The sequence below is a fragment of the Bacillus rossius genome, chromosome 5, assembly GCF_032445375.1.
Source record: "Bacillus rossius redtenbacheri isolate Brsri chromosome 5, Brsri_v3, whole genome shotgun sequence".
NCBI lineage: Eukaryota > Metazoa > Arthropoda > Insecta > Phasmatodea > Bacillidae > Bacillus > Bacillus rossius.
The window spans coordinates 16,108,358-16,134,734 of NC_086333.1; the positions used below are offsets into that span (position 1 = coordinate 16,108,358).

At 36.2% G+C, this 26,377-nt stretch overlaps 1 protein-coding gene across 1 annotated transcript in view; it reads left to right on the forward strand.

Annotated features, from left to right (window-relative positions):
* The window catches only part of LOC134531610 (H(+)/Cl(-) exchange transporter 7), a 176,136-nt gene that overhangs the window by 145,467 nt on the left and 4,292 nt on the right, over positions 1-26,377 (forward strand). Inside the window, exons 15-16 of the mRNA XM_063367361.1 lie at positions 7,717-7,800; positions 8,013-8,093. Coding sequence (XP_063223431.1) covers positions 7,717-7,800; positions 8,013-8,093 — 165 coding nt within the window. The remainder of the gene's footprint in view (positions 1-7,716; positions 7,801-8,012; positions 8,094-26,377) is intronic.

Consider the following 26,377-nt stretch of genomic DNA (forward strand, 5'->3'; position numbering starts at 1 on the left):
GGCTTATCAAATGCTCCTGAGATATACTTAAATATAAAATATGTTGGAAATTTTACAATTAATAAAACAATAGACAGCTTATAAAGATAAGACACTATAATTAGCTAATTATCTGATAAACCCAACATAACTAACTTGAGAGTGCCATGGTATATTTGTTAGATGTTAAAACTTTAATTCTCGTTAATGATTCTAAAATAGGTTACCAATAAATCTAGTAACATAAGTTACGTTACTGCCTCCACTTCTGCCTTATTACCAACACAGGTGCCATGAGGAGCATACTAATTTTCTTCATTCTTAGTGCATTCTATCCCTACAGATTTTGAATTATTTTATCAAAATGTCACAGGGCTTAGATCTAAATCATTAAAAAAATGTTTGATAACCTGTTAAATTTTAATTACAATATTAATTGTTTAACATAAACATGGTTTAACATCCTCAGTGTCAACTCTCATTATTTCATTTACAATTATCTGATCTTTAGATATGAAAGATATGCAGTTTTGATGCAGAAAAAAGGGGGTGGTGGTGTGTCGACTGCAGTCAGTAATTCAAGATTTCTCTATGTTCAATTAACTAATGCTTTTGATTTTCCTGGTATTGGAGCAGTCAGTAAAACTCGAATTAACCTCAACTAAAACTGTAATTCTTGGTAATATTTATTTAACCCTGCAAACCAATATAAATACATATGAAGCCTACTTTGATGCTCTTTAAGATAAAATCTCATCCTATCAAGATTATTATTCTAGGTGTCTTCAGTGCTCCAGGCTTTGATATGTGTAATAATCTATTTAATTTAGTGAATAACTAAATATTACTGACTCCCACAACATTACAACTTAAATGATTATCAAAACAGCTGCGTACTCATTATGTACGTACAATACATGAAAACAAACAAAAACAATAAAATACACTTATTTTGGCGCTAAATATTTACTGTACTCTGGTAACTACTTTATAAATCAGTGTAATCGGACATCGCAATTGTAGGCAGGGCAGTTTTCCGTGCGACAACGTGAGGTCATTCACTTCTCAATATAGACACGGGCTGCCCACAGGTTCGGGCAGTTGTGGATGGGCCTTGACTGTTTCATAGCCCGTCACGTGACAGCTAGGAGTTTGGAGGAGAATGAGGAACAGGTGAAGTGGCTCCGTGCGGTTATCACTTCTGTCCCCGGCCGCCGGAGCTCATCATATTACCAGCGTGGAGTGCAGTCTATACATCAGGCACTGCCAAAATATACATTAAAAAAATTAATTTTTGCTTGTACATTTAAAGAGATACAATGTCATTGCCCCAGGATTATCTTAAGATAAAGATATGACCAAGGTCACTATGTGATGTTTTAGGTGGTAGAACATACTGCATGAAAATTGTGATGAAATGTAAAATAAACATTGCATTATCAATCATAAAAAATAAAATAAATTAGAGTTTGTTCATGAAGCGACCTGTGTGCTTACAATATCTACAATTTGACGTTTATTTCAAAGTTCTATAATAAAAACTGACCGAATTGCGTGCACTCAAGTTTAACATGTAAATCCTTATCCCACAATTTGGCTGGCCTGGGTGTGAACCAAGCCCTTGAGTTAGGTTAGCTGTATAATTTAAAAAATAATAAATCCTTAATTTAAATATTTCATAAACATTTTCCATATAATAATTGTAGCTGACTTAACTTAACCAACCTTTCACTTTAGTATTATTTGTCTAATTTTCCAGAAGTTCTAACATGATGTAAAAAAAAATTATTAGTATTTAAATTCTCATTCTTAATATTCAAAATCAATATTCATTTTAGAAAATTATTTGCTATTCATATTTGATTCAAACTAAAAAACTGAAATTCGCACAGGCTAGTAATAAATATTGTGTTCTTTGTTGTGCAAATGGAGCAGCTGATTATATAATTCAAGGTCTTAGTAACATACTAGTTTCTCAAACTTGTATTTTATTATCTTAATATTCTGCAGTTTAGTTTCATATTAAGATTTTATTTAGGAGAGCCATGTGGTCGCAGGACTTAGTTACCTTTTTTGGTTCCTTTTTTGTTTGCTAGGTTATTATTCATTTAAATGCATTTTTCCGGTTTTTTTTTTCTTCAGTGGTGTTGTTTTGCCTGTATTTTACGTTGAGGTTTATTTGGAAGCTGTAATTATATTTCTGGAACATAGTGTATTTTTTTTGGAAATGAAAGGACTAGATACAGGTATGCTATACTGCTGCACTGATTTTCTGGACCTTTTGTCAGTTACACAGTCATGTTGGCATTTACTGTATGTATTTTTATGATAGGGAGAACGGCAGATGTTAGCTCCCACGGGAGATGATAAAATTATCTGGTCATTGGACCAGCGAATCAGAAAGAGCTTTTTATTTATTTATTTATTTATTTATTTATTTATTTATTTATTTATTTTAGAGAAAAGGCCTGGATGTAAGTACAAAGTATTTTATGTCCTGTACGAGGAAGCTGGGCTGTGATTGGTCCGTGAGGTTGTGCCGGAAATTAGGCATTTCGTCACCTTTTTTAATTGTTTCTATAATTTTAAAATTTTTTAGGGGTTTCTTATTTTTTTAATTTATCTGGTTGTTAATGGGGGTGATTTACTTTTTGTTAGGCCGGTGTACGCCACGGATTTAAACTTTGTGCCAGTGGACCGAAGCCCCTTCCCAGGGGGCCAATCTGATATTTTGCTGTCTAATGTGGACATGGTCAGCCCGGTTGAAATTTCTCTCGCCTGCAGTCACGTCCCGAGTTTGTAATTTTAATTCCCTGCATGACCAAAACTGCTTTGAGCAGCTCCTGGGCTGCAAGCTGCTACCTTGTAGAGACCTGCTGAGAATAGCATGTCTCGTCACGAAGCAGTCTCCAGTGGAGCTGCGTTCCCACCGGAGTGGCGTTTCCTGTGCCCCCCTTCCTCTCTCTCCACATCACTTTAGTTCTGAGAAATCCAGGAGCAGTGACCTGACATGAACTTAGCCAAGAGACCTAAAGAGACCTCCGCGAAACCTAGCGGCAGGAAAAAGTAACTTCACCCAGGGTCGCCAGCGAGCTGAGACTACGCTCGTGACACCTGGCGGCGAGTCAGTTCACCGCCTCCGTTAGTTCCCCTTTACACCGCCAGAGCGCAGCGCTGCTACGCCTTATGGCACTATGCTTTCTTCTCCCGGCCTGTAGAAGTCGATTGTTCGTTGCTTTCGTTTCGGTCCGGTAGAGAGCGCGCATGTCGTGTCCTGGTCACGCCCGCCTCGGACTCCTTCGGAAATCTTCGGCTTAGAACCGAACCTTCCCCCTCCTTCCTAGGGCTTTAGCGCCTGTTTTAATTAGAAGCCTCGTCCGCCCTCGGTGACTCTGTCCTCTGATCGCGGCTACTGACCACGTGTGCTCGACGTCCTCTGCACTAAGAGGCCTTTCGCGGGAACGGCGATTTCCGGTTGCACAAAAGATGTAGTCAGTTACTTAAGGGATGTGATCCCATTTGTACAGTAGCCAGGCAGAGGTAGTTTTTAGAAAAGTCAGGCATAGTTAAATTCTTTTTATTTATATTTTTTATTCTAAAAATTCTGGTTTCCTTCGCGCATCCGCGAATTTTCGGTGCGCGTCATCCTGATGTCGGCGCGAGACACCTCGCGAGCCCTGTTTCCACACCCTGTTTCGTGAGTAATCTTTTTTTCTCCCCAAATTCCCGTTGTTGGCTTTCGCGCCAACTGTGTAGGACTGTCTGAACGCAGGTCTAATTCGTTTTGAATTTGGGCTGTGTTTCAGACAGGGTCGAAGTTACGGAGGGAGAAATTGCCACCGCATGATCTTCGGGACCTCCAGCTGCTCCCCCCCCCCCCCCCCCCCCCCTGGTAGAAGAGTTTGGCCGGCAGTCCGAGGTCATCCTGGAATGACCCGGGTGATTCCAGATATATATTTTTTTTTTTTGCATAGAAGGAACTAAAACAAAGATACCAGCGAGCAGTGTTTTAAGGACGTCATCCTCAAGAATCTGTAAAATCGAGGTAACACATATATATATGTAATTATTGGGACATTCAAATTTGGTGCAATTTTTAAATTTTTGGTTATGTAATAATATTTTGTTAAGGTGTAATGTGTATTGTTTTAAATTATTCTGGGGCGCCCCCTTTAACTTTGTTAATTACTAAGATTTTTATTGTCAGGTTTGAATAATACGAACACAAAATTCAATAATAATAAACTAGGAAACCCTATAGACCAAGCTACCAATGTTGTGTATTCATTTATCAGATACCTTCTTCATTGTAACGATCCACGAACTCCCAAGTTAATTGTGTGCAGGGAGTGTAAATTTTCTCTTGTTCACCGTCTCGTGCCCCCTCTGGTAATTAATTTTTATTTATTAATATTTTGCCCAGCAGTTTCCAAGGACTCTTTGATTAATTTAAAATAATATAAAAATTGGGCACGAGGGGCGTTTCAAGGTTACGCTGCTTCCTCTTTCCTGTGTGGTGGTAGGCAGTTGCGATATCTTGTCAGTTCTCTGCTCGATGTGGACTAGATAGGTCGCATTTGGCTGTGGCTCACGCCAATATAAGGTTATGTACTAAGTGACAAACTTAAGGACTGTGCCTTTTCTTAACCTTTTCTTTTGTACATTCTCAACTGGAATTTGGCCACCACAATAGTTGCGATCAGCCCACAATGGAGCTTTAATGTGGTTTTAGCCGTCATCCGAAGGACACATTCATTCTTGATTTGTTCTGTCGATGCCATGCGGTCGCGGGACTTAGTTAAAAGATTTGATTTATGTGAGTGCTAAGATATTTTTTGGGCATCATCAAAAATATTAAACATTCACTTTTTGAGCAGGGAAAATTCTATTGTGTTCCTATGGAAACAGTGTGGACTGTTGTGGGCATTTTTTAATGGTATACAATGTTTTATTTGTTTTGGGAACTCAAAAAAATCTTCGTAACAGTCTATCAACCTTTTTCAATACAGAACTTAATTCATATTAACATAAAAATTATTAGATTTTTTTTTGAAGAATTTTTGTGAATATTTAAGTCAGGTAATCTTTTAGCCTAGCCAATCTGAGTTGTAACAAGTTAACTTAACCTAACAAACCATTAAAGTAGTAAACTTATTGAGGTATTACAACACCCTTTCTAAGAATAATTTCTGGTAACTAAGGAAAGTAAGTATAGCCCTTTTCAGATTTTTAAAATTTTTTTTACCATCAAGCCCTACCAATATAGTATTACTTCCAATTGGTGTGTTACCATTTGGGGCAAGTATGTGCAACATTGCTCTCTGATACTCGAGCATAGCAAGCACAGAGGTTACACCAGTATGGATGATTTGTTATGTCCCATGTTTTAGCTAAAACAATAAAACTCTGCTTGATAAAAATGAGTAATAATTATTAAAACAACAGTAGGAAAATTGAAGCAGGTATTTAATAGAACTGTTTACAGTCCATGAAATACAATTGTCTAGGTCAGCGGTTCCCAAACGGTGGGTCGCGACCCACTAGTGGGTCGCGGAAGGGTTACAGGTGGGTCGTGACTCGATCCCAAAACTATCAGAAACCATCGAATAAACCATTATAAAAGACAATAAAAATTTAAACAAATCGAATTGTTAAATAAATAACTGTTTTGCTACAAAGTGCTTATATTTTGTCAACCATTTTAAAATCAGAAAACAAATTGTTTATCAATAATCAATCGGTATCTTGGAAAAAGCATATATATATTGCAATATCTGACGGTAAATTATAAATGCATAAGGAAGGGATACGATGCTCCACCATGGACCGATGGACCGTGGAGGTATTCCTATAAGGAAAGGTGGATCGCCAGCTGATAAAGTTTGGGAACCACTGGTCTAGGTAAATGATAACTGGGATAACTGGCTAAAAATATCCCTTTTGGGGTGCATATTATCTCAGCTTCCTATAGTAAGTTCACTCTCAGTTTCATGGCAGTTTGAAAACTAACATATTATGCAGTCATTTATAATTTTGAATAAATAAATACTTTGTAATGTCATTTTGTTCTGACTATGCAAATTTACTTATAACCAAATAGAAAATTTCATTTTGCATTTCATATCACTTGTATTTTATTACAGCCATATAAAGAGACTAACTATTGTTGTACGCTCAGTTATTCAAAAACATGAACATATGATACCTGTAGCTTTCCACAAAAAACAAAATACTCATCTATAAAGGTATAATAAGGCCAGCTATGCTATACAGCTGCGAAGTGTGGGGCAACGCGGCCAAAACACATCTCAAACCCATGCAAGTTATCCAAAACAAGATACTAAAAAGTGCACTTAACAGACCACCAGACACACCCACGCAAGTCATCCATGCAGAAACAGGTCTCCAGTTAATCACGGAATTTATTGCAGAGGCGAACCAGAAGTGGTACGCAGCACTTCCAGTTCACAAGAATCCTGTACTCAAGACACTCGGTACTTACCATGCAAGAGACAAAAGGAAGCTAACACTGTAGGAACACTTTACAAGGACCGTCGGGTTGCGCGCACTAAAGTAGGGGACTGCCTGGGGGGGGACAGGCCGGTGGTGAGTATCACCCTCGAGCGCCACGCTAGCCGGATGGGCCCCCCAGGAACCCTGAAAACTAGTAACCAAAGCCCGACTACCAAAGGGGAAACATAGAACAACAATTAAACAATCTACAAATGAAATTTGTCTTTTATTTTTAACCTCAGATTCATTAACCTAGATAGGCACACGCAAAAATTGATAAAAGGCTATAAAAAAAAAAAACTCACACAAATGAAATCACTCGCTCATACTCAATACTACACACACACAAATACCATTAACTGTACAAATACACAACAAACATAAAAATAAAAATAAAAACAGTATGGAGACATTGCAGTACAGCAACCCGAATTTTGAAGCAGGCTCATGCTGTTTTAAAATCAAGTAGGGAAGCCCCATCTAGGCGCATAATTACCTAGGTGGGGGTAGGTATAGGTGTAGGTATAGATGTTATAAATATGAAAAAAAAAAAAAAACTAAAAAATAAACAAATAAATAGGACAAGGGTAACACAAAACAAAGAAAGTGCATGTTTATATATTAAGTTAATATTCAATTAATGGAACAAGTATTAACAAAACATATGTATATGCAATCAGGTTTAATAAAAAAAATAAATAAATAAATAAATAAAAAAAATGCAACTAAGGTGAACTTATCACATTAATTAGAGCAATTAACAGAGGTAACCAATTCTTACATCCTATATCAGAAGGTGTAGGCCCAATTAGGCAGGAGGTACGACCGCAAGGTCAGGTACTCCATATCAAACTGCAAAGGTCCCTCGGGAGCCAATCGATAGGTTGGTTCTCGGAGGACCCAGGCAAACTTAGTTCTCACTCTCACTCACTCACTGTTCCTCCTGTGGTAGAAATAATCTGAGTGATACTGCTAATTTGTGCTCCATCATAAAGTTGATTTACTAAATCAATTTTGTTTTGTCACTTTGGCATACATGTACATTTATGACACATATAAACAATTATTAAATAAAAAATATATGTATTAAAAGAAGGGGTTTAGAGATTAAAATTATTAGCAATGTATTATACTGATCCTTCACCTGAATCTAGTTTAGTGTCAGTTTTTTTTTACATATGCATTTATGGGAAAAAAAGTTTAAATTTGTTTCTGTCTTACCAGGAAGTGGCTATAACCGAAGAGGAGCGATTACACACAGTTGATCTGAGGCCGTATATGAACCAGTCACCATACACAGTCCAGCACGTAAGTATTTTTGACAAATACACTTAATATATTTAATTTTATATGCATTCATGTATAGTAATTTTATGAATTTGAGAAAAGTGTAGTGAAATTTTAAACACACAAAGTATTCAGATTTGTCAATTTTAGAGAATTTTCTAATTTAGCAATTGACATTATGATATATTATTAATATTAATAATTCTAATGATAGGAATGATGATTGTTTCTAGTCTGCATCGATGCCGAGAGTGTTCAGACTCTTCAGGGGCCTGGGGCTACGGCACTTGACAGTCGTCAACGACTGCCACGAGGTTAGCTCCATAATGTTGTTACCCAGTGTTGTCTCCATTAGGGGACTACAGTTATATAGTAGTAGCCAGTTTATAACATGTAGAGAGCAGGTCTCGTCTTTGTTGTGTGTATGAATTCTTGCAATCGGAGTTATGTGGAGTTTGTCTATAAAGTACTTTATAACCGTAGATGATGTCAGCAAATTATAATTCTTGCTTATTGAACTCCCTGGTTTAATTTTTTACTGGGGAGAGGCCTTACTTACTGAAAAAGGACTTATTATAACATCTACTTGTTATTACTGTGCCACTTATTAGGTTTCATGGCACAAGTGATCCTTTTTTACAAGTTACGTTACGTTAATTTAAGCTGCATTTTAATATTTTGCGGGAATTTTCATTTAAATTTATTTCAGTCTTAGGCCTGACAGTTTCATTCCCTACCATTGTCAATCAGTGGTTCACTCCTCGGTGGACTTGTATGGCGGAGAGTTATCATCCTGTGCGCTGGACATTCACCCACATTTCTCGCTCCTCCGACAGTGTAATGTTTCCACACTGCTGTGCGCTTGGACGCATCGCCAGCATAGCCCTATGCCAGCTCTTTCTTGACCCCCTCCCTTTTTCTTTAGCACTTCCTCGAACTATTGGTAGTGAGAATCCCTCACCTTGCCAATTTCTTGAAGAGCCTCTGGTCTGGGGTATTTCCCACCTCCCTGCAGTGCCATGACATCTGGTGGCTAATCCAAGTACAAAGTTTACCTCCCCCTCCCCCCCCTCCTCTTTCTCCTGAAGTGCCTTTGGTAGGCCGTATTGAGTCACATTACCACTACTCACTCTCTCTGTCAGCCAAAGTTGAAACTATTTGACCCCACCTCTATGCTTGCATCCACGCCCTGGACGCCATCTGGCAGCCTCGTGGCAACTAACATCAAGCCCCTATGCCTGTATGTGACACTGCGTGCAACATCTGCCAATCGTCTTACGAACTTCTTCAAGCCCACCATAAATTTCTAGTTTGTTTTAAACATTTTTGCCCATACTGTATATGCTTTAATTTTCTTGCTTTCTGCAACTGCTTGGTTTAGTTTTTGGCAGTTGATTATCCTTCGTGAACTCCTGAGATATGTGCTTTCTCTGGGCACCACTATTCCCAGTGCTCTTCTTTGATGTCTTGCTGAGGACCGGACCCCTCGCCACGGCTGGTGCGCAACAGCTAAGTCCTAAAGGAATGTGATCCTGTTTAATCTTTCAGAATATGTCTAACATGAATCTCCTACTCTCTTACCTTTAAAAGCTCTAGTTTCAAGGAAATGAAAATATAAATTTTGTAACTTTTCTTTAAATTTAAAATTTCACTGTGGCTAGCCACATTTAATAGTTTATAAGTTCCAAAATACGTTACCTTTCTCCCTGAAATTCACCAAAAAATTCACTTAATAGAAATTGTATGGTTATCCCTCTAATAAAATTCAAAAATGAGTGTACCTTAAGTTATAAATAGGTAACAGACAAACCATGAGATACCTATTTGTTGTTTACTATCTGTTAATATCCCCTTCCCATGAGCCATAAGTTGTTGACCTGAATGAGTCAGGTTTTCTTGATAAAACAAGTTTTGTTTAATTATATCCAGCCTCTGTTCCTGTAATCTTATAAATATTAATATATATATAAGGAAGTAGTGGGACATTACCAGGATTCATACCCAGAGCCTATTGTTTAAGTATTTTTTTGCTAGCAGAAGCCATCTATAAAAACAAATTTTATTATAATAATTCTAAGTTTAAATTTTAATTATATAAATATTAATATTTGAAGTAAAGTCTTCCTATATTCCATTAAGAGTGACCTCAACCTTGTTTTCATTCCTTGTTTTCACTTCTCCTTGACAGCTTTTATTCTTAAAAATCCAAATATTATGTTTTAAAAAAAAATTCTGATGTAAGATAATAACAAAAACTATATGTCACGTCTAGCAACTCTTATACATAGGTAACATACATAGTTACTTGCTGCACATCCTGTGTTGATGAGTAGTGACTCCCTTTCTCCCCACTTCTTGTAACCAAAACAAGGGTGGGTCCACATCCGAGAGCATGTCAAGTGATTGATAACCAACAAGTTTAAAACAGGCCAACAAATGCATGTGCATGTTGGGATTTAATGCTGTGACCTATAATTTTATTGGTGTAATGGTCTAGTGAAAGACCTTAAACATTAGCAACATACATCCCATAATTACATGGTAAGATGCAGCAGTCAAAAAAACTGTTGTTTGTTATATTGAGGGTCTATAATATTTTTATTGTGATTTGCGATCTATTTTAAATAATAATTTTGGTCATTGTCTGAAGTGTGTGTTCTTTTTGTACAAAAATAGGTTTCTGAAATTTTTCCTATTTCTCCCCCCTTTTTTTTAAATTAAAAAAATAAGTACAGTGTAAACTCTTTATAATGTCACTCGATTTAATGACAAGCTCCTTAAAATGTCGAAATTGCTTGACTTTGGTGGGTTTACCTTGTTTTCTATACAATAATACACTCTATATAGCGTCACACTCACTCTATTTAACGACAACAATACAGCATTATAAATCATTAAACAGTACTTTCTAAGTTGCCGAAGTTGATAAGAACTGCAGCTGTGTACGTTCTTTTGTTTGCTGTTTAGTAGTTTTATTATCTAGCACGTGTTTACTTTGACTGACATACCGAAGATTCTAAGTTGTTACACGTTATCATTATCGCAGTTGCTTACAGACTTTCAAATTGTAAACATGGTGAGTAAACGAAAATCTTTGTGTATTGACGAAAAAGTTTTATTAATACGTTCAGTAGAGGCTGGAGAAAAGATCAGTGATGTTAGAAGACACTTTGAATTTAGCCATTCTACCGTGTCTACAATATGGAAAAACAAAGAAAAAATTCTGCAAGCAGAGAAGGATGGAAAATCTGCTAAGAAATTGAAGAAACCTCAATACGAAGATCTGGATCAATAGATGCTATCATGGTTTTATAGACAACGCCAGAATAATATGTCTGTCTCGGGGCCGATCATGAATGCTAAGGCAGAAAAATTTGCCGAAGAACTAGGATTAACTGCTTTCAAAGCATCAGAAGGATAGCTCGGGAAATTCAAACAACGTCATCATATCAACTATGGTAAAATTAAAGGAGAAGCACAGTTGATACGAATGTGACTCACGACTGGATTTATAGTGTGTTGCCCAAATTGAAAGAAAAGTATGCTCCGAGTGACATTTTCAATGCTGATGAAACCGGAATTTTCTTTAAGTAGACCCCCAATAAAACATTGAAATTTAATGCAGAAAAGTGCTTGGGAGGAAAGCTCTCCAAAGAGCGTATCACAGTGCTTGTAGCTGCTAATATGAGTGGAACAGAGAAAAGGAAGCTGTTGGTGATAGGCAAATCCAAAAATCTACGTTGTTTTAAAAACATCAAATACATAATTGCCAGTGATAAAGCTAATAAATCAGCCTAGATAAGTCAAATTTTCAAAGAAGAATTGCGAAGATGGTATGCAGAATTAAAGGGATGAAAAATCCTACTTCTTTTTGACAACTGTCCTGCTCACCCTCTTGTATCTTATCTCCGAAATATAGAGTTGGTGTTTTTTCCTCCAAACACCACAAGTGTTTCGCAACCAATGAATCAGTTCATGATTTAAAGTCTCAAAAGTCACTACAGAAAGAAACTCTTGATGTAACTAGTCGAATCTCAGGGTACATCTTCTATTAATATGCTGCATGCAATAAATTTTTTATCAAAAGCTTGGGATGAAGTGACAGCAACAACTATCCAGCACGATTTTCGTCATGCTGGACTTCGTATCTGTTCTACGAGTGACGCAGTACAAAAAAAAACCATAGTTCGAAAGTGGGTTAAGCAGTTCAACGTGCCAAATAATTTGACTGAAAATCTTTGTGCCTACCCATATACTCTCTCCCCTTCTCTCGCTGACCACAACCCTTCTCCCTCCGAGGCCCGCGCTAATCACTCACGCAGATGATACAACCACAAATATTTGAAGCACTACAGCGTAAAATATAAGGTCCAAAATACTTTCATGCAATACTATACTTAACGAAAAAACTATCAAAAAGAAATGCTATATATATATATATATGTAACATTCAAACAATAAAATAAAACAAATTGCTATCAAGCTCATTCATATAATTGATTTCCTTTTATTTTGTTTGTTAAGTCCATCATCCATGCTACCTCTGGGTTGTACTTTTGGGATTCCAGTGGACACCAGCAATTAGTTGGCAGTTTTCAGTTTAACACCTATCACCTCTTGGCACTGTTTGGCGTGAACTGAAGTAGTGGATGAATACTGGCAACCATGTGATTAACAGATGTGTCCAAAATCATAATACAGTAGAACCCCGATTATCCGTGTTAATGAAGGGGACGAGTGAGTCGGATAATCGAAAATCGCGGTTAGCCGAGTCATGCTTGCCTCAAAGGTCATTAGCCCACAGACAGCCATCTGTGGACATTCGGAGATTAAATATATACACATGCTTTGTGTGCGTGTGCGTTGTTGACATAGAAGCGGACTGCTTAGTGCTGGGCAGCAGTGGTTTTTAAATCTTTCGTGTGCGGAGACGTGGGCACGCGAGTCGTTGTTGCACCGAGGTGTGTGACTAGCCGCGCGCCAGTCCGAGGGCCCAAGACAGCTGATAGCTGCCAAGGTCACGCATTCTTTTCAAATCCCGTAAGCGACGCTGCCACACTTCGCTCATTGCTCTGTTGTCAGTAACACCATCGGGCTGGTTATTGTTTTACAGAACGACTGCCTTCAAAATTCTTTTCGAGATAAGATTTTTCATACCAGTGCATTGAGACTTGATTTGATGGTTTTGAAACGGTGTCTCTGTCTCGTATAATTCACGGTGTTTTTATCCCCCTTTATTTATATGAATTTTAAATGTTAGATTTTTTATTTTTAGCTTGCTGAACGTGGAATTAGTGCAAAAACGGCCTATTATGACTTAGTGTTGCAGATGGGTCGGAAATCTTATAACGACCACCTCTCTATAACTACCCTAATCTCGGGAACCGTGAGGGGTCGTTATATATATTTTCCATTCACTCTTAGCTGAGTTTTGAAATAAACAAACACCGTCGTAACACTGCGCCGCGTCAGCAAGTGATAGGCTGAATTTATCTTGCGTGCCAAGCACTAGTTGCAACACACACACTTCCGTACAGTCGGTGCTCATAAAATAACGGAGAAGTAATATAACAGGAAAATGGTTCTTCTGTCAAGCCTAGTTTTTTTAAAAAAATTACGTCTGCTGTGATAAAATTACGCCACTTAATGGTACACCCTCCGACCTTTTCTGTTGAAACCATTCAAACAAACAAGTGTCCAAGCTGCTAAATGTGGATTCTTTCGTCGTCTTGTGTTTATTTAATCCACTTGAAGTGTCAGCCTGTGAAGCAAACTGAAGGATTTTTTCGCGATTTTTTATGATGTCGCGCACTGTTGTGTTACCGACATTTAACTCAGTCGCAAGTTTGCAATCGTTTCTCCACTCTGAAATCTTTCTATAATTTTTGTTTTGCTGTCGATGGACATTACCACTCGCTTTCTTTTCTGTTTATTTGATGACATGATGAAATGTTGCGCTCAACACTTCCGCACAACACAACGGTATAATCCGTCGGAATGCAGATCACTGTTACAATACATAAAATTATCACCACCTTCACGCTACAACAACGTACACTAATGGAATGCACTGTCTCCATGCGCCGGGTAATCTCTGTGGCACGGCGCCGTGCTGCGCGCGGGAGTGTACAGTCCGGTCATGCGGACGTGGAATCGCGCACCAGTGTATAATCTATTCACGTAACATGGAACACAAAAATATTATGTACATACGTATGTATGTACTAGTATTTTTTTTTTTAACTTTCTGTGTATATAAACATAACTGAGTCAAAGTACTTTGACCAACATACATTTTGCAAAGTATTTTAACATTTACATACATTTTGAATCATTGGTTATATGTAACTAAAAAATTGGACTTGATGGACATAAATCGCGGTTAATCCGCGAATCGGATGATTGAGTCGCGGATAATCAGGGTTCTACTGTAGTTTATTTGGAATGTTATATAAACACCTAACCTATCTTTTCCTTCAATAGTGGGAACAAGCCAGAAATGGTTACTATTAGTCTGATTGTCGCCAAAATGTGTGAACAGCTGTAGCATGCTAAAGAATAAAGATTTTAAAAAAAGTGCATTATAGGTTCGGAAAAATGTTGTAAATGCAAAGTGGTTAACATTTTTTTCAGACTTTCGGTTTTGCCACAACAAAGTTTGAAGACTCTTAATATCCTTGAATACAACCAATTTTTATGACTTTTCTAAATACATGCACATTTGAAGTACTATTTTTTGAAGTTATTTTGTTTTTGCAACATCATGAATGTACAAAAGTTTTTAATTCCACATAAGCATCCTAAAATTGGACGAATTTGACCCAAATCCATAAATATAGGCATATTACTTTTGACAATTGTCAGAGTAGAATATTTGGAGGTAGACTTATTTATGAGGATTCCATTGATACTTTCTTGAACAAATGTCAGAGCAACCCCTTAATCAAATATATTTTTTTAAGTATTAATAACTCATTTTCGATGCCCATTATTTTTAGCTTACACCATGTTAGTACAGTGTTATAAACATAGGTTAATTTTTTTGATTCCAGTAGACTTTCAAATTGCCTCCTGTTTTCTTCGTCCTCTTGGCATTGAGAATCTGTTTATGTTGCGGGGTTTCACATTTTTGCTTAATTAGTAGGAAGGCTCTATTTTAGACATTATTTCTTCAGCGTAGCGAACTGTGAAAACATTTGCTTGTCACTTCACTCACGTCTGGAAGTGTACTAATCCTAATACCTTCCCTGCAAGGTAGCTAACTTCTATTTTAATGGGATTAATAAGGTTTAGAAAGTAAGCTGAAGCTTTATAAAACATCAATCATATCATAAAGTTCAAGAAAAGAGGCTAACAAATTACAAAATTTATTAAATCAATATTCCTAAAGGTCAGTCAACGGAACACACAGGCCTGCTTACACTTATGCACAATTTAAATGATGACTAGAACCATACAAACAACCATAAATAAATGACTTGCTTATAAACCCCTAGTAAATTTGTACTGATTAAACTGTAAGCTCCATAGAACCGCGGTTCTAAGGACTTACGTCGGCACGCACACCAAAGACACAAAAACGCAGCCTCGTGCTAGAACAAGGACACAGAGAGTTTGCGAGTTTGTTTTGACATAAGTAAAGGTGCTTCAAAGTAAAGAATGTAGTGTTAAAAACAGTGTTTGTGGCGAGAAATTAAAATCAAAATTCCAATTCCAGATTTATTCAAAAATTGTGAGCGGGTAAACACTAGGCCTAACAAGGCTCGCATTAAGAATCACAATTGTAGGTACACGTTTCCACAGTACGCTCATACAAATAATCAATTAAGCTATAAGATCATACTGACGTCGTCCGGGCCTGCGGCCCCTTTGAGCCCGATATGTCACCGCCCAAACACCACTATCTCTGTTCAAACCTCCCGCTAACGAGTGTGTGCGTGTGTTGGTAGCCCGGCAAGAGGGCGCTTAGCTGCAGTGTGCCGCACCCCTATATGTATTTAATAATATTGTAACCTTTTCTTTTCGCCCCTAAAATAGTGTCACGACGAGTCAGTAAGTGAGTGTCTTTTGCTTTACTAATATAATATTTTTTGTAATAAAGTACGTGCAAGCATGGCCAAGGACGCTCCCTAGCGGGCGACGACGGAACAAATATATAACATTATTCAAACTAATTTCATGCATAAGCAATTATTACAGACAGTCTGGTCGTGTATGTGTGTATGTTAATTTTATAAAGAGTTCATGTTATTGTCCATAATAACCCGGGGCACGCAGTCGCAGAGATGTTAACGGTAATTGTGTTCGGCGCGAAGAGTGCCATGTTTCCTGCCGCGAGCCCTTGTCTTGCCCCAAGCTCCTCCTTCAGCCGGCCGAGAGTGGACGTCTCTGCAGACACCCCGAGGACATCTCCGTTGTCTCACCGAGAAGTAGTTCTGTTAATTTAAATAATTCAAATCGTTTTCTCTTTTTATCCTCGGGGCCTCTCTCGGTCGGTGGGGCTGTGTAATTGTTAATTTTTATACTCTCAGGAGTTTTTCACCACCTGCGTTTTACGTAAAGGCTTGAGGCGGCCACGTGTGTGGTCCGCCTCCTCAAAGTAAACCGATACGTGTCTCGGGCGTTTTAACTGTGTAAAGGGAGGATTGTAGGAGGACGTAACGTATGAATAAAAACCAACTTAATTGAGTCACGTGTCTTTGAGTTCGGGGGGGCCACTTGGGTCCTTAACCCAGTCAGCGGCGTGTGGGACGTCGTAAGAGCCCACTGCGGTTAGGTAGAAGCGTGCCCGGTGCTGAGAGCGGGCTCGGTTAGTAACAGGTGTTGGATTCGAGATCAGGAGGGCTAATATCTCGCAGCACACGAGCCACGTAACGCCCTGAGTAAGAGCCTCTAGTCGGGTCCACGTGCCCACTCATGTGGTGGCGCTCACTATTAACACAACTAGTTCAAAACGTAACACTGGTACGCCCTCAATACATAAATAGCTCGAATAAGCTAATATCAATAAGGCAATGAAAATGAGCATCAACAGACATTGTAATAATAAGTGTAGAAAATAAATATTACATAACATTCATGAGATTAATAAAGGTGAGTCAACATTAATACATTTCATCAATGCCACTAAGCAAAAAACAACTGAGTGTGCCCAAACAAGTCGCGTGTTTACACAATCCGATCAGCCTCAGTTACAAAGAATGCTCGGTGGTGCGCAATTGAACCACAAGACACCAGATCCATTAAATAATACAACCACCGGGCAACGTGAGAAACAAATCTACAAAGCTGAAATGAATACACTTAATAAACCATACGCGAAGCCCGTAAAACATGACAATACAAAATCGTAAATTATCAAGGTTACTAGTGCAATACATACATCACAACCCAGGGAAAAAAAATATAAAACTAAAGGAATCACTGCCACAGTCAAACCCGAACTGTAGGCCTACTCTAGCAGTGTGATAAGCCAAGCAAAACACGAAAGCAACGTGCATTACGTGGTAGGTGTCCGAAGCAACACAAAGAAAAACTGTAAATGACATTCATTGAGCATTCTAGTTATGACTCTGGCGCACAGCCACAAAGTGTGAACATGCCTCACTGTACTCACGCAAATTATACCAGCTAGTAGTTCCACATATACATAGACTCAGTGAAAGGCCACAATCCACAAGAAGCGAAATCTTGAAAAGTTGAATATAGACTGACTAAAAAGCAATTCCAGCAAGGCTGTACAAGTTAAGGCGATCAAAATAAAGAGAGAAAAGCAAGAATACACAAAAAAATTACAAGTTAAGCTTTAGATTGACAACATTTACAATACCGGGGACGCATGAAGCTAGACGACAAACGGCTGTGGGAGCAACTGAACATGACAGCAGAGAGAAACAAAGCAAAGTTAACAATCCGGAAATTACTAAACGAAAAAGGCTCCAAAATGGCGAAACGGCCTTAAATAAGCACACACAACCGCCACTGCACAGGTGCAGAAGGGGAAATTAAGGGGAAAAGAATATCACATGGTACACATATGCCACTGAAACAAAAAAAGGCAGGGGAACAGGCAGTGGAGTGACTTCAAAGCAGCGGAGACGTCCACTGCAAAACAATGACCTTCAAATGGTTATGACTCAAGTAACTTACAAAATATTAGCCTATTACCTCATAAAAATTATACTTTTAAATTTTTAATTATTTTTGAACAGTTACTAAAATCACAAATATTGACAAAACCTTAATAAAATGTAGTACTTTCAATCTTAACCATAGTAATTTTCCATTTGTGATACAATTGGAATATTGTGATACTTACAAAAATTATTATTAATGAAAGACTTCGAAGTATTAAAAATGTAACCCTACTAAGTGCACATACAGTAATTCAGTTTTTATGACATTTTAATATCATCAATTGAAGCTATCATAATAGTCTCATTATTATTTTTTCTGTTCGTTAGGGCTTTAAAGTAATCTTTAAATACCAATTAAACCACCCTTAAATAAAAAATAATGGTGTATATATATAATAGCCTTTATCATGTGGCCTTTTCTATATTTGTTCTCAGTAAATGTATACATAAATAAGTGTATAACAATAATTATTTAATCGGCTTCTTGATATGATTAGTTTATCACTGTAATTTCTGAGATTTGTCTCACAGGTATACTATTGTCTCAATTCAAAGACAATTTTTCTTGCTAAAACTGAATTCCTGATTATAAAACATGGAGGTGAATAAAATATACCCAAATTTAACTATCCTCACTGAAGACCTTGTACACATAGTGTTACCTAAATGCAAATTCTCAAAATATTGAATATGTTATCCTGCAATTAGCCAAATCAAAACTGAATTTTCTGGAGCAATTTCTATGCTGCAGTAAATAATTCTTAAGCAATTTTGTCCAGTCAAACCTGTTTGCCTTCTCTGCAAGTATACCAACAAAAAAAATAGTTAATAAATTTTGATATTTTGTTTAGCTTTCCAGTTGAAAAGAATTTTGTTGATGGGCCCTCAAAACCACACGAAAAAAAGGTCAACTTACAGTTAATCAGTGACGACTGTGAAATTTGACGGCGTGTTTAGTTGGACATACCACAAGCCCAGACACACCACATAAGTGTCTTTCAAAACCTTGTTGATGTTGTTACTGGTATTATTAACCACATAGCACGGGCATAGCATGAACACGTGATCATTGCATGACACAGAAAATTTAATTTCAACTCAAATTAACTGCCGACCAAACAGTGGCTCGCTGATTGTCATCGTCGAAAAATTCTGCATTCTTTCACACAGCGTCAAACAGTCCATTAAACCACCCGTCACGTGGCGTGCCTAGTGCTCAAACCTACACTTGCACAACATCAAACATGCGCCTTACTCAGTCACACCCCTAGCGCCCGCCCCTATCCTAAGTGACAGCAGTGCAAAATGCCCACTCGCCCGTAGCACAGTCTACCAGTGAGTCCCACAACACGCTCGAGTAAGCCATCCAAAAACTCGCACAAAACCACTTACAAAACACAATGTCCTGAGACCTAGCCTCATCACATTGTTTGAATGATTCCTTCGTAAATGTTCATTGTACAGATCAGCCACGAGAAGCTACCTCCGCCATCACTGAGATAAATGTAAAATTTACAATTCATGGTTTCGGAGCATTCGAGAGAGAAGTGAAGTGCAGAACCCATAAAGAGTGGTGGCTGGGTAAGAAGGAAGGCAGGCAGGAATGTTGGTGACTATTTGTCCTCATGTTAACAACTGGGTCTCACTTCCCAGAATTCAAACTAGTGGCTCGGACGATCAACGGAAATATGTACGCCTTATACATCAGTAGATAAAGAAAGTGTAATTTTCAAGGGAAGCATAGTGAGCACTCTGCCACCTGGAGGAGTAGTGCTGAACTACTATTTACCGTTAAATGCCAAATCATCTCATTATTCTCAAGTAAAGCTCGTCAAAATGGAAATGACTTTTAGAAAACTAAAAAAAAATCTACTTTTAAGTTGCATAGCTGTATCAAAATATTTTGGAAACTTTCTTGACCTTGGATATTGACATACTTTATGTAAACTAGTCATTGTACAAAACAATTACTAACTAATCAAACTGGGTGAGTCTGAGTTTGAACGACAAACATCGGCGGCAGGTTCTTCTCATGAAAATAATTCCAAGGTCTGAAGTGCTTCCCAAGACTTTGAAGTTGCAGCTGAACTGGGTTTTTTTTGAAAATAAACTGTTTATGATGAAATGATGAAAGGTTAAGTGTCTGCTTAGTGTCTAATTGAACAAAGTTCTACAAATACTAAATCTTGTTGCTGAAGTAAAATATTTAGTGTAAGTAATATGGGGTAACACCTTTTTTCCCATTAATTTTAGTGATACTGAGGACTAATGTGGTTTTTAAAGTCTGATTATTAATTTGCATGGCAAAAGTACCTTGTAGTACTCCCCTATACCCCACCATTTTGCGATAAACTAAAATAAAATTTAGAATGAAATACTTGCATGCCTGGCAGGTGTGCAACAACAACATTCAGTTTTAAATAGCTGCCTAAAGTCAAGGGCACTGATTGTTAAGTTATGTACATGCAAAAGAAGGTATTTCAAAGAAAACATTGAACTAATAACTAAACTAAGAAAACTGCCGAAGTAACTTGCAGCAAATCCATGTGAATGCAGAACAAACCATACATGTCATCAAACATCACAAGAGAAAATATGTGGTCACACCTTTATTTGTGAGGAAGCTTTTGTCATAAATCATTACTTGTTAATTAGAAGATTTTTTTCTTAGGTTACAGAGTTCACAAAATTTAACACTTTAAATCTGAAGATTATATTTTAAATATGGTAGTCTCTAACAATTGTCTGCACTTACATCAACATTAGCACTAAGTAATGCTGTGATGCATGTATTATTCCAGTGGTAAATAGGACATTCTGTTTCCAGCGGCTGTGTCTGAGGCATGGTGGCAGTCCTAGTGTTTGTTGTAGTCCATGGTCGTTGATGTTTATTTATTTTATCCCACAGCTAGTGTGCATGATGATACGGATACAAGTAATGCCATTTTTTATCGCATAGTCATTGCACATTTTATACTAAAATCAAGTTTCAAAAGTAGGGGTGTGACTTTTATATGAAAAAAGCATTTTTTGTTAGGTAAAGTTATTCATAAAAACAAAATCTCTTCATGGAAAGTATATTTATTAAAAAATTTGAGTATGCTTAAGCATGCCAATCAATTTAAATTAAAAAGTCGTGCAACAAAAACATTTTGTTCATCTTTAAATAAAAAAAAAAATTAAAACCATGACCTGAGCTGGAACTAACGCATAATTATCGTCGTAGTACACACCACGAAAGAGTGCGGGCTATCAAATGTAGTTAACTCTGCACTAGACAGAGTGCACGCGTTGCATGCAATCAGCAAGCTATCAATATCAATATTTGACTACGTGCAGGTACTGTATACGGGAATCAACGTAACCGAACATGAATGATACCAACTAGTGTTGGCTACATTTTTATAATTGGTACACAGCGGGGACAAAAACGAACAGATAAATGTTATAACATTTCAAAACAACTTTAAAAAAATTTTACTTATTGGACAATTTTGTATTTCTGTTAGTTAAATAAGTAAGCTGTAATATCAGAAGAAATATTAGATTTTATTTTTAAAATACATATTTTAATACAGGAAAACTACCTACACAAAGCACTCGGAATCTAAGAGTGTGACCAAAAACATCATGCAATATTTATGCTAGAATTTTTCTCTCCAAATTTTGATGCCCTAAAATAACAGTGTGGTGATTATGCGCATGCAATGATTACGTGATAAAACACGGTAGTAGATTTTCAAGTTTAAATGTCAAAATGGTATTGTTTCCAATCATCCACGCTATTATTTCTTTGCTACTGTTTCGCAAGATAGTAGTGAAATAACTTTTTATAATTGTTGTGTTAAAAATGCTTAGTTCATATAGTGCATGTCTTTTATAGCTCAGTACCGTTAAAATATTAAAACTAGGTATTTTTATGGCAACATCGATATTTATATCAAACTTAGCACTATATTGACAAATATTTGTAAACAAACAAATTTTTTAAGTATTGGTATTCAATCTTGAACTGAATACAAATAATAAACTATTATTTATTTGTATGCAAATATTAGCACAGGCCTAACTATCAATGAGACATTTACCCATTATTTATTTATATAAATATTTATTTTTTCAAAGTCCAAATTTATACGAATAGCTGACATTGATATATTTTTATTGTTTTTGTGTATGGTCTCACAGTCACCAAACCCTCAATTACAAACAAAAACTTTAATCACCAACATGGGCTAATGAAAGGTAGTCTAGCTTCTCAAGACACTAAACAAATGAAGTACATAATTAATGTCAATATTTTAAGTTAAAGAGTATTAGAACACAAAAAACACCAAACAAGTTATGTTCTGTTTGTAACATTGCAGAACCCTGCCCTCCTAATTAAATAATTTTCTTTTAAACTTCTTTTTTGTATAGGTAAATATAAATGAGTCAATGTTTTTAGAGTGGTGTGTATGTTATGAGACAGTATAATCAGACGTTATGGCTATTAATATATGTTATTTTCGCTTGCTATGTTTTTTAAGAAGGTATTTTGTATTTTAACAGACGTTTTTAATCATTACTATTTTTTATGAAATTATTCACAAATGAGCCGTTGTACTAGATTTTTACCTGTTTAGGCCTACTTTTTCAGGATATTTCTAAATGATTTTAATGTTGTAAAGTAATTTGTATTATAATTATTGTTCTTAAATTTTATTAACGTATTGTAAAATAATTATAAATCACGGAACTGTGTCTGGGCTTGTGTGATGGTTAGAAAGAGAGGCATGAGAGGCCTGTAAGTGTAAGTGAGAAAGGAACAGTGCTTCCCCGCCAACCGAGATAAAGATGGTAATTTCCCCCCTGCGTGGGAACTGAGTGATAACTGCTCTCTCACGGTGTGGGAGAGAGAACGAGAATGGAAGTCCCCGATTTCGATGTAAAATTGAAAAGAGACAGATCAGGGGAAGCCCAGAGTTCTGTGTGTACAAGGTTTTTCCATGTAGTGTAACTTGTTCTGTGATTGGCTTGTATCTGTAGCATGAAAGAAGCGTGCATGTGATTGGTCGGTGAGGTCATGTGACGTCTGCTCCCTGCGTGGAGGAGACGTGTCATGAGTTCAGTAGTAGTCGTCGGGCGATCGCTGCCAGGCGAGGCCGTGTTTCGGCGGCTCGCTGTTTTTCGCTAGGTTTTGGCCGTGTTCTAGGCCGCACATATTTCGGATAGTTTCCTTATTGAAGGACTTAATCGACATTATTTTATTATTTAAATCTCATCAAGTGAACTGCGGGCAATTTTCGACGGGTAGATGTATGTGTGAAACGAGTCAATGAAACATTGGATTCGTTTTTGTGCATTATAATTTCAAAGAATAAAACAACTAAAATCGACGCTTAAAAATCTTTTTATTTTTGTAAGTAACGAACCGTTACATGTTGGTCTTTTTATTTATATTATTGTTTTTTATGTTATGAATAGATAAAATTTTATAACTATTAAAAAGAATTCAATATAAGCTTTTTTACTTTAATTACAATTCATTTATTTTTTGTACTACAATGTAGGTGCCAAGGGTTAACATGTATATTATTGTGCATAAAATCCCTATAGACTATGCAAAAAACAAAGACACATAGAATGACCAAGCTATAATCCTTAGTGAAGTTATCACTCCAACTTTACTGGGTTTTCTGATAGACTAATAATGTTTTAATTGGTCAAATTAAATCAAAAAAACTTCTCTTAAGATAAAATAAGAAACATTTGTAATAATTAAAATAGTTCTTTCCTTAGACATATATAACAACTATTTGCTACAAATACAACCAGACAATATTTTATAAACAAAACAATGACACCTAATACACATTACATAACGCAATATAATCCATACTTGTGGTAATATTGTCGATCAAAGATAATAAGAAAGAATCAGGTTAAGTTGGACACTTGAAAAATTAAAGTTCATTACTCTAAGAAAAATATAATGCAATTGGTCTTTTCACCAATTAAACTGTTTCTCAGTGCATCTATTTTTATACACCTTTTTTCCCTTTTGTCCAGGTTTATAAAATTGTCACTTCACAAAGTTTATGCACATTACTGTTTCAAAATTATCTTAATATGTCTTAAAGTTCAATAGCTTTCAGTATAATGACCAGACAGTACAGTATTGTTAGCGATGGTGATTTATAGCATTTAAAATAATAACATTTAGCATTTCGAATTTGAAATTTAGCATTTTGTAGCATTTTTAAAAACAATATTTAGCCAATTCTCTCATTTTACATTACTGAAGAAAAGTATATTTTTAAAAAGCATTAAATAATACACATATTCATTATTAACAATCACAGAAATAAAGATCTAGCACAACTACAAAGATAGCCCATCTTGGCAGGTTTCCAAACAACTTTTTACCACTTATGAGTGCAATAAATTGAATACTTAAAATTACAATAAATATTTTTTAGCCGTGTTCATGGCCATAGTTGATGTAGAGTGCACAAATAATGTTACTGAAACTCATTTTTTCAATTTTCGCCTTCTTTTGCTTTTCGATCATGCCAGGAACCGTTGCTTGCCGTTTTACCGACTTTTTTCCTTCGTCTGATTTCTCGGTGAATCTTTTTTTTTTGCAGCCTGATGTCCCTCAGATTTAATGTGCTTTTCAAGTACATCTTTTTTTTTCCACTCCATACGGCGATTACATAAATTGCACATTAAAATATTCGTATCACTTTCGTAGAACTGTAATTTTTGTATTCATTTATGCAATCGCGAATGGAAATTACGTTTCGTCCCATTTTTACCACGAGAAATAACAGTATACAACACATTCATGAGTATGCACGTATTTTTAAACACACCACCTTCCACAGACTACACAAGAACGCGGCTTTCACGTGAAACACAGCCAGAAAATGGGCGCTGCGAATCAGAGATGTCGCAATTTGGTGTCCTAAAAACTTGTACTCTGCAAGATGACGGATAATCTTCCAGCTAGTTGTTCTTTGCTTCGTTTACAATCGTGAGGCACGATTCTTCATTCAATATTTACGAACAATAGTTGTTGTGAATGACGTGACAATAAGATACTTGTGCTGAATACGCCATAAAATGATGGTTTCTTTTGATACTGAACTGAAACGAAATACAATCGGTAAATAAATTGTGTAGAGTGAAGACGAATCTACGTTTTTTTACCTTGATTTCGCAATTATCTTGGAATAGTCTAGATTTCGCATTTTATAGCGGAAAAAATATATTTTAGCATATTTTCGCATCTATTTCGCGAAAACGAAAAATCACCATCCCTAAGTATTGTTAATTAGGTGTGTTAAAACTAAATGGCTTGTTGATTCAAAATGGCTAGTTCACCAATGAAATTTTAGGTCGCTGACTCCTAATAACTTTTCAGCCCTAGATGTTAATATATCTTCAGGTATTAACCTTAACAAAATTCAAGTAATTAACATTTAAGTACAGCCTGGAAGTTCTCAAAATTTATATAATATAGCGGATTTCTGTAGACAAATTCACACGTCAGCTTGCCATTATCAATCAAGGAAAATTCTTTACTATCCAAAAATTTATTATATCATTTACAATTTAAATGGCAGTCAAACATTCAAACTGATTTTCTTACTTTGACAACATGCCAATGGAATCTAGCTTAAAAATGAAACTTTTTTTCAAACAAACAAATTTATCAACAATTTAAAATGTAAAATAATAATAATGGCATAAATTAGATGCATTATTTCTACTAAAAACAAAATTTTAGAAAACAAAAACAGGCATTCAAATATTTGATACAAAATGTATCTGTCCATATTGATGCTTCATAGAGAAAATAACACATAGGATTTGACCATAGTACAACTGAAAATTAACTTTTTTGAACATAAAAGAGTAAAGGGAAATGTTTCTGTCCACATGACAGAAAACAAACAGAATATTATGTTGTAATTGAGTGGTTTTTGTTGTTTTCTGTTGTAAGGCACTCTTCTGGGTTCTATTATTTTCTAGTGTGGTTCATTGGATCCTGTGGTTTTTTAGTGGGTATAACAAATTCTGTTGAATTATAGTGTTAAATAAAATCATATTAATCATAAATTAATTCATATGTTTATTACATTTTACTTTTAAAGATTTTTCAGGAAGCTATATTTTAATTTCCACATAACTTTTGAATGATTAAACTCAATTTACTTGTCATAAACTTTATCTTTTAAACCATACCTACTCTTTAAATATGTAGCCTATTAATGATATATTTATGTATGCATTTAAAAATTCTTCTTCATGATATTTTTTTATATTTTTACAGCGCACTTTAATCCAATAAATACTATGTGTAGATGTTTTAATAAATTATATTTTATTGCATTTGTATAGTTCCTATTGTTAAATAAAAAATGTGTTCTCCTCAGCAGAGAACTAGTTTAATGAACACAAATTTCTTGTATACT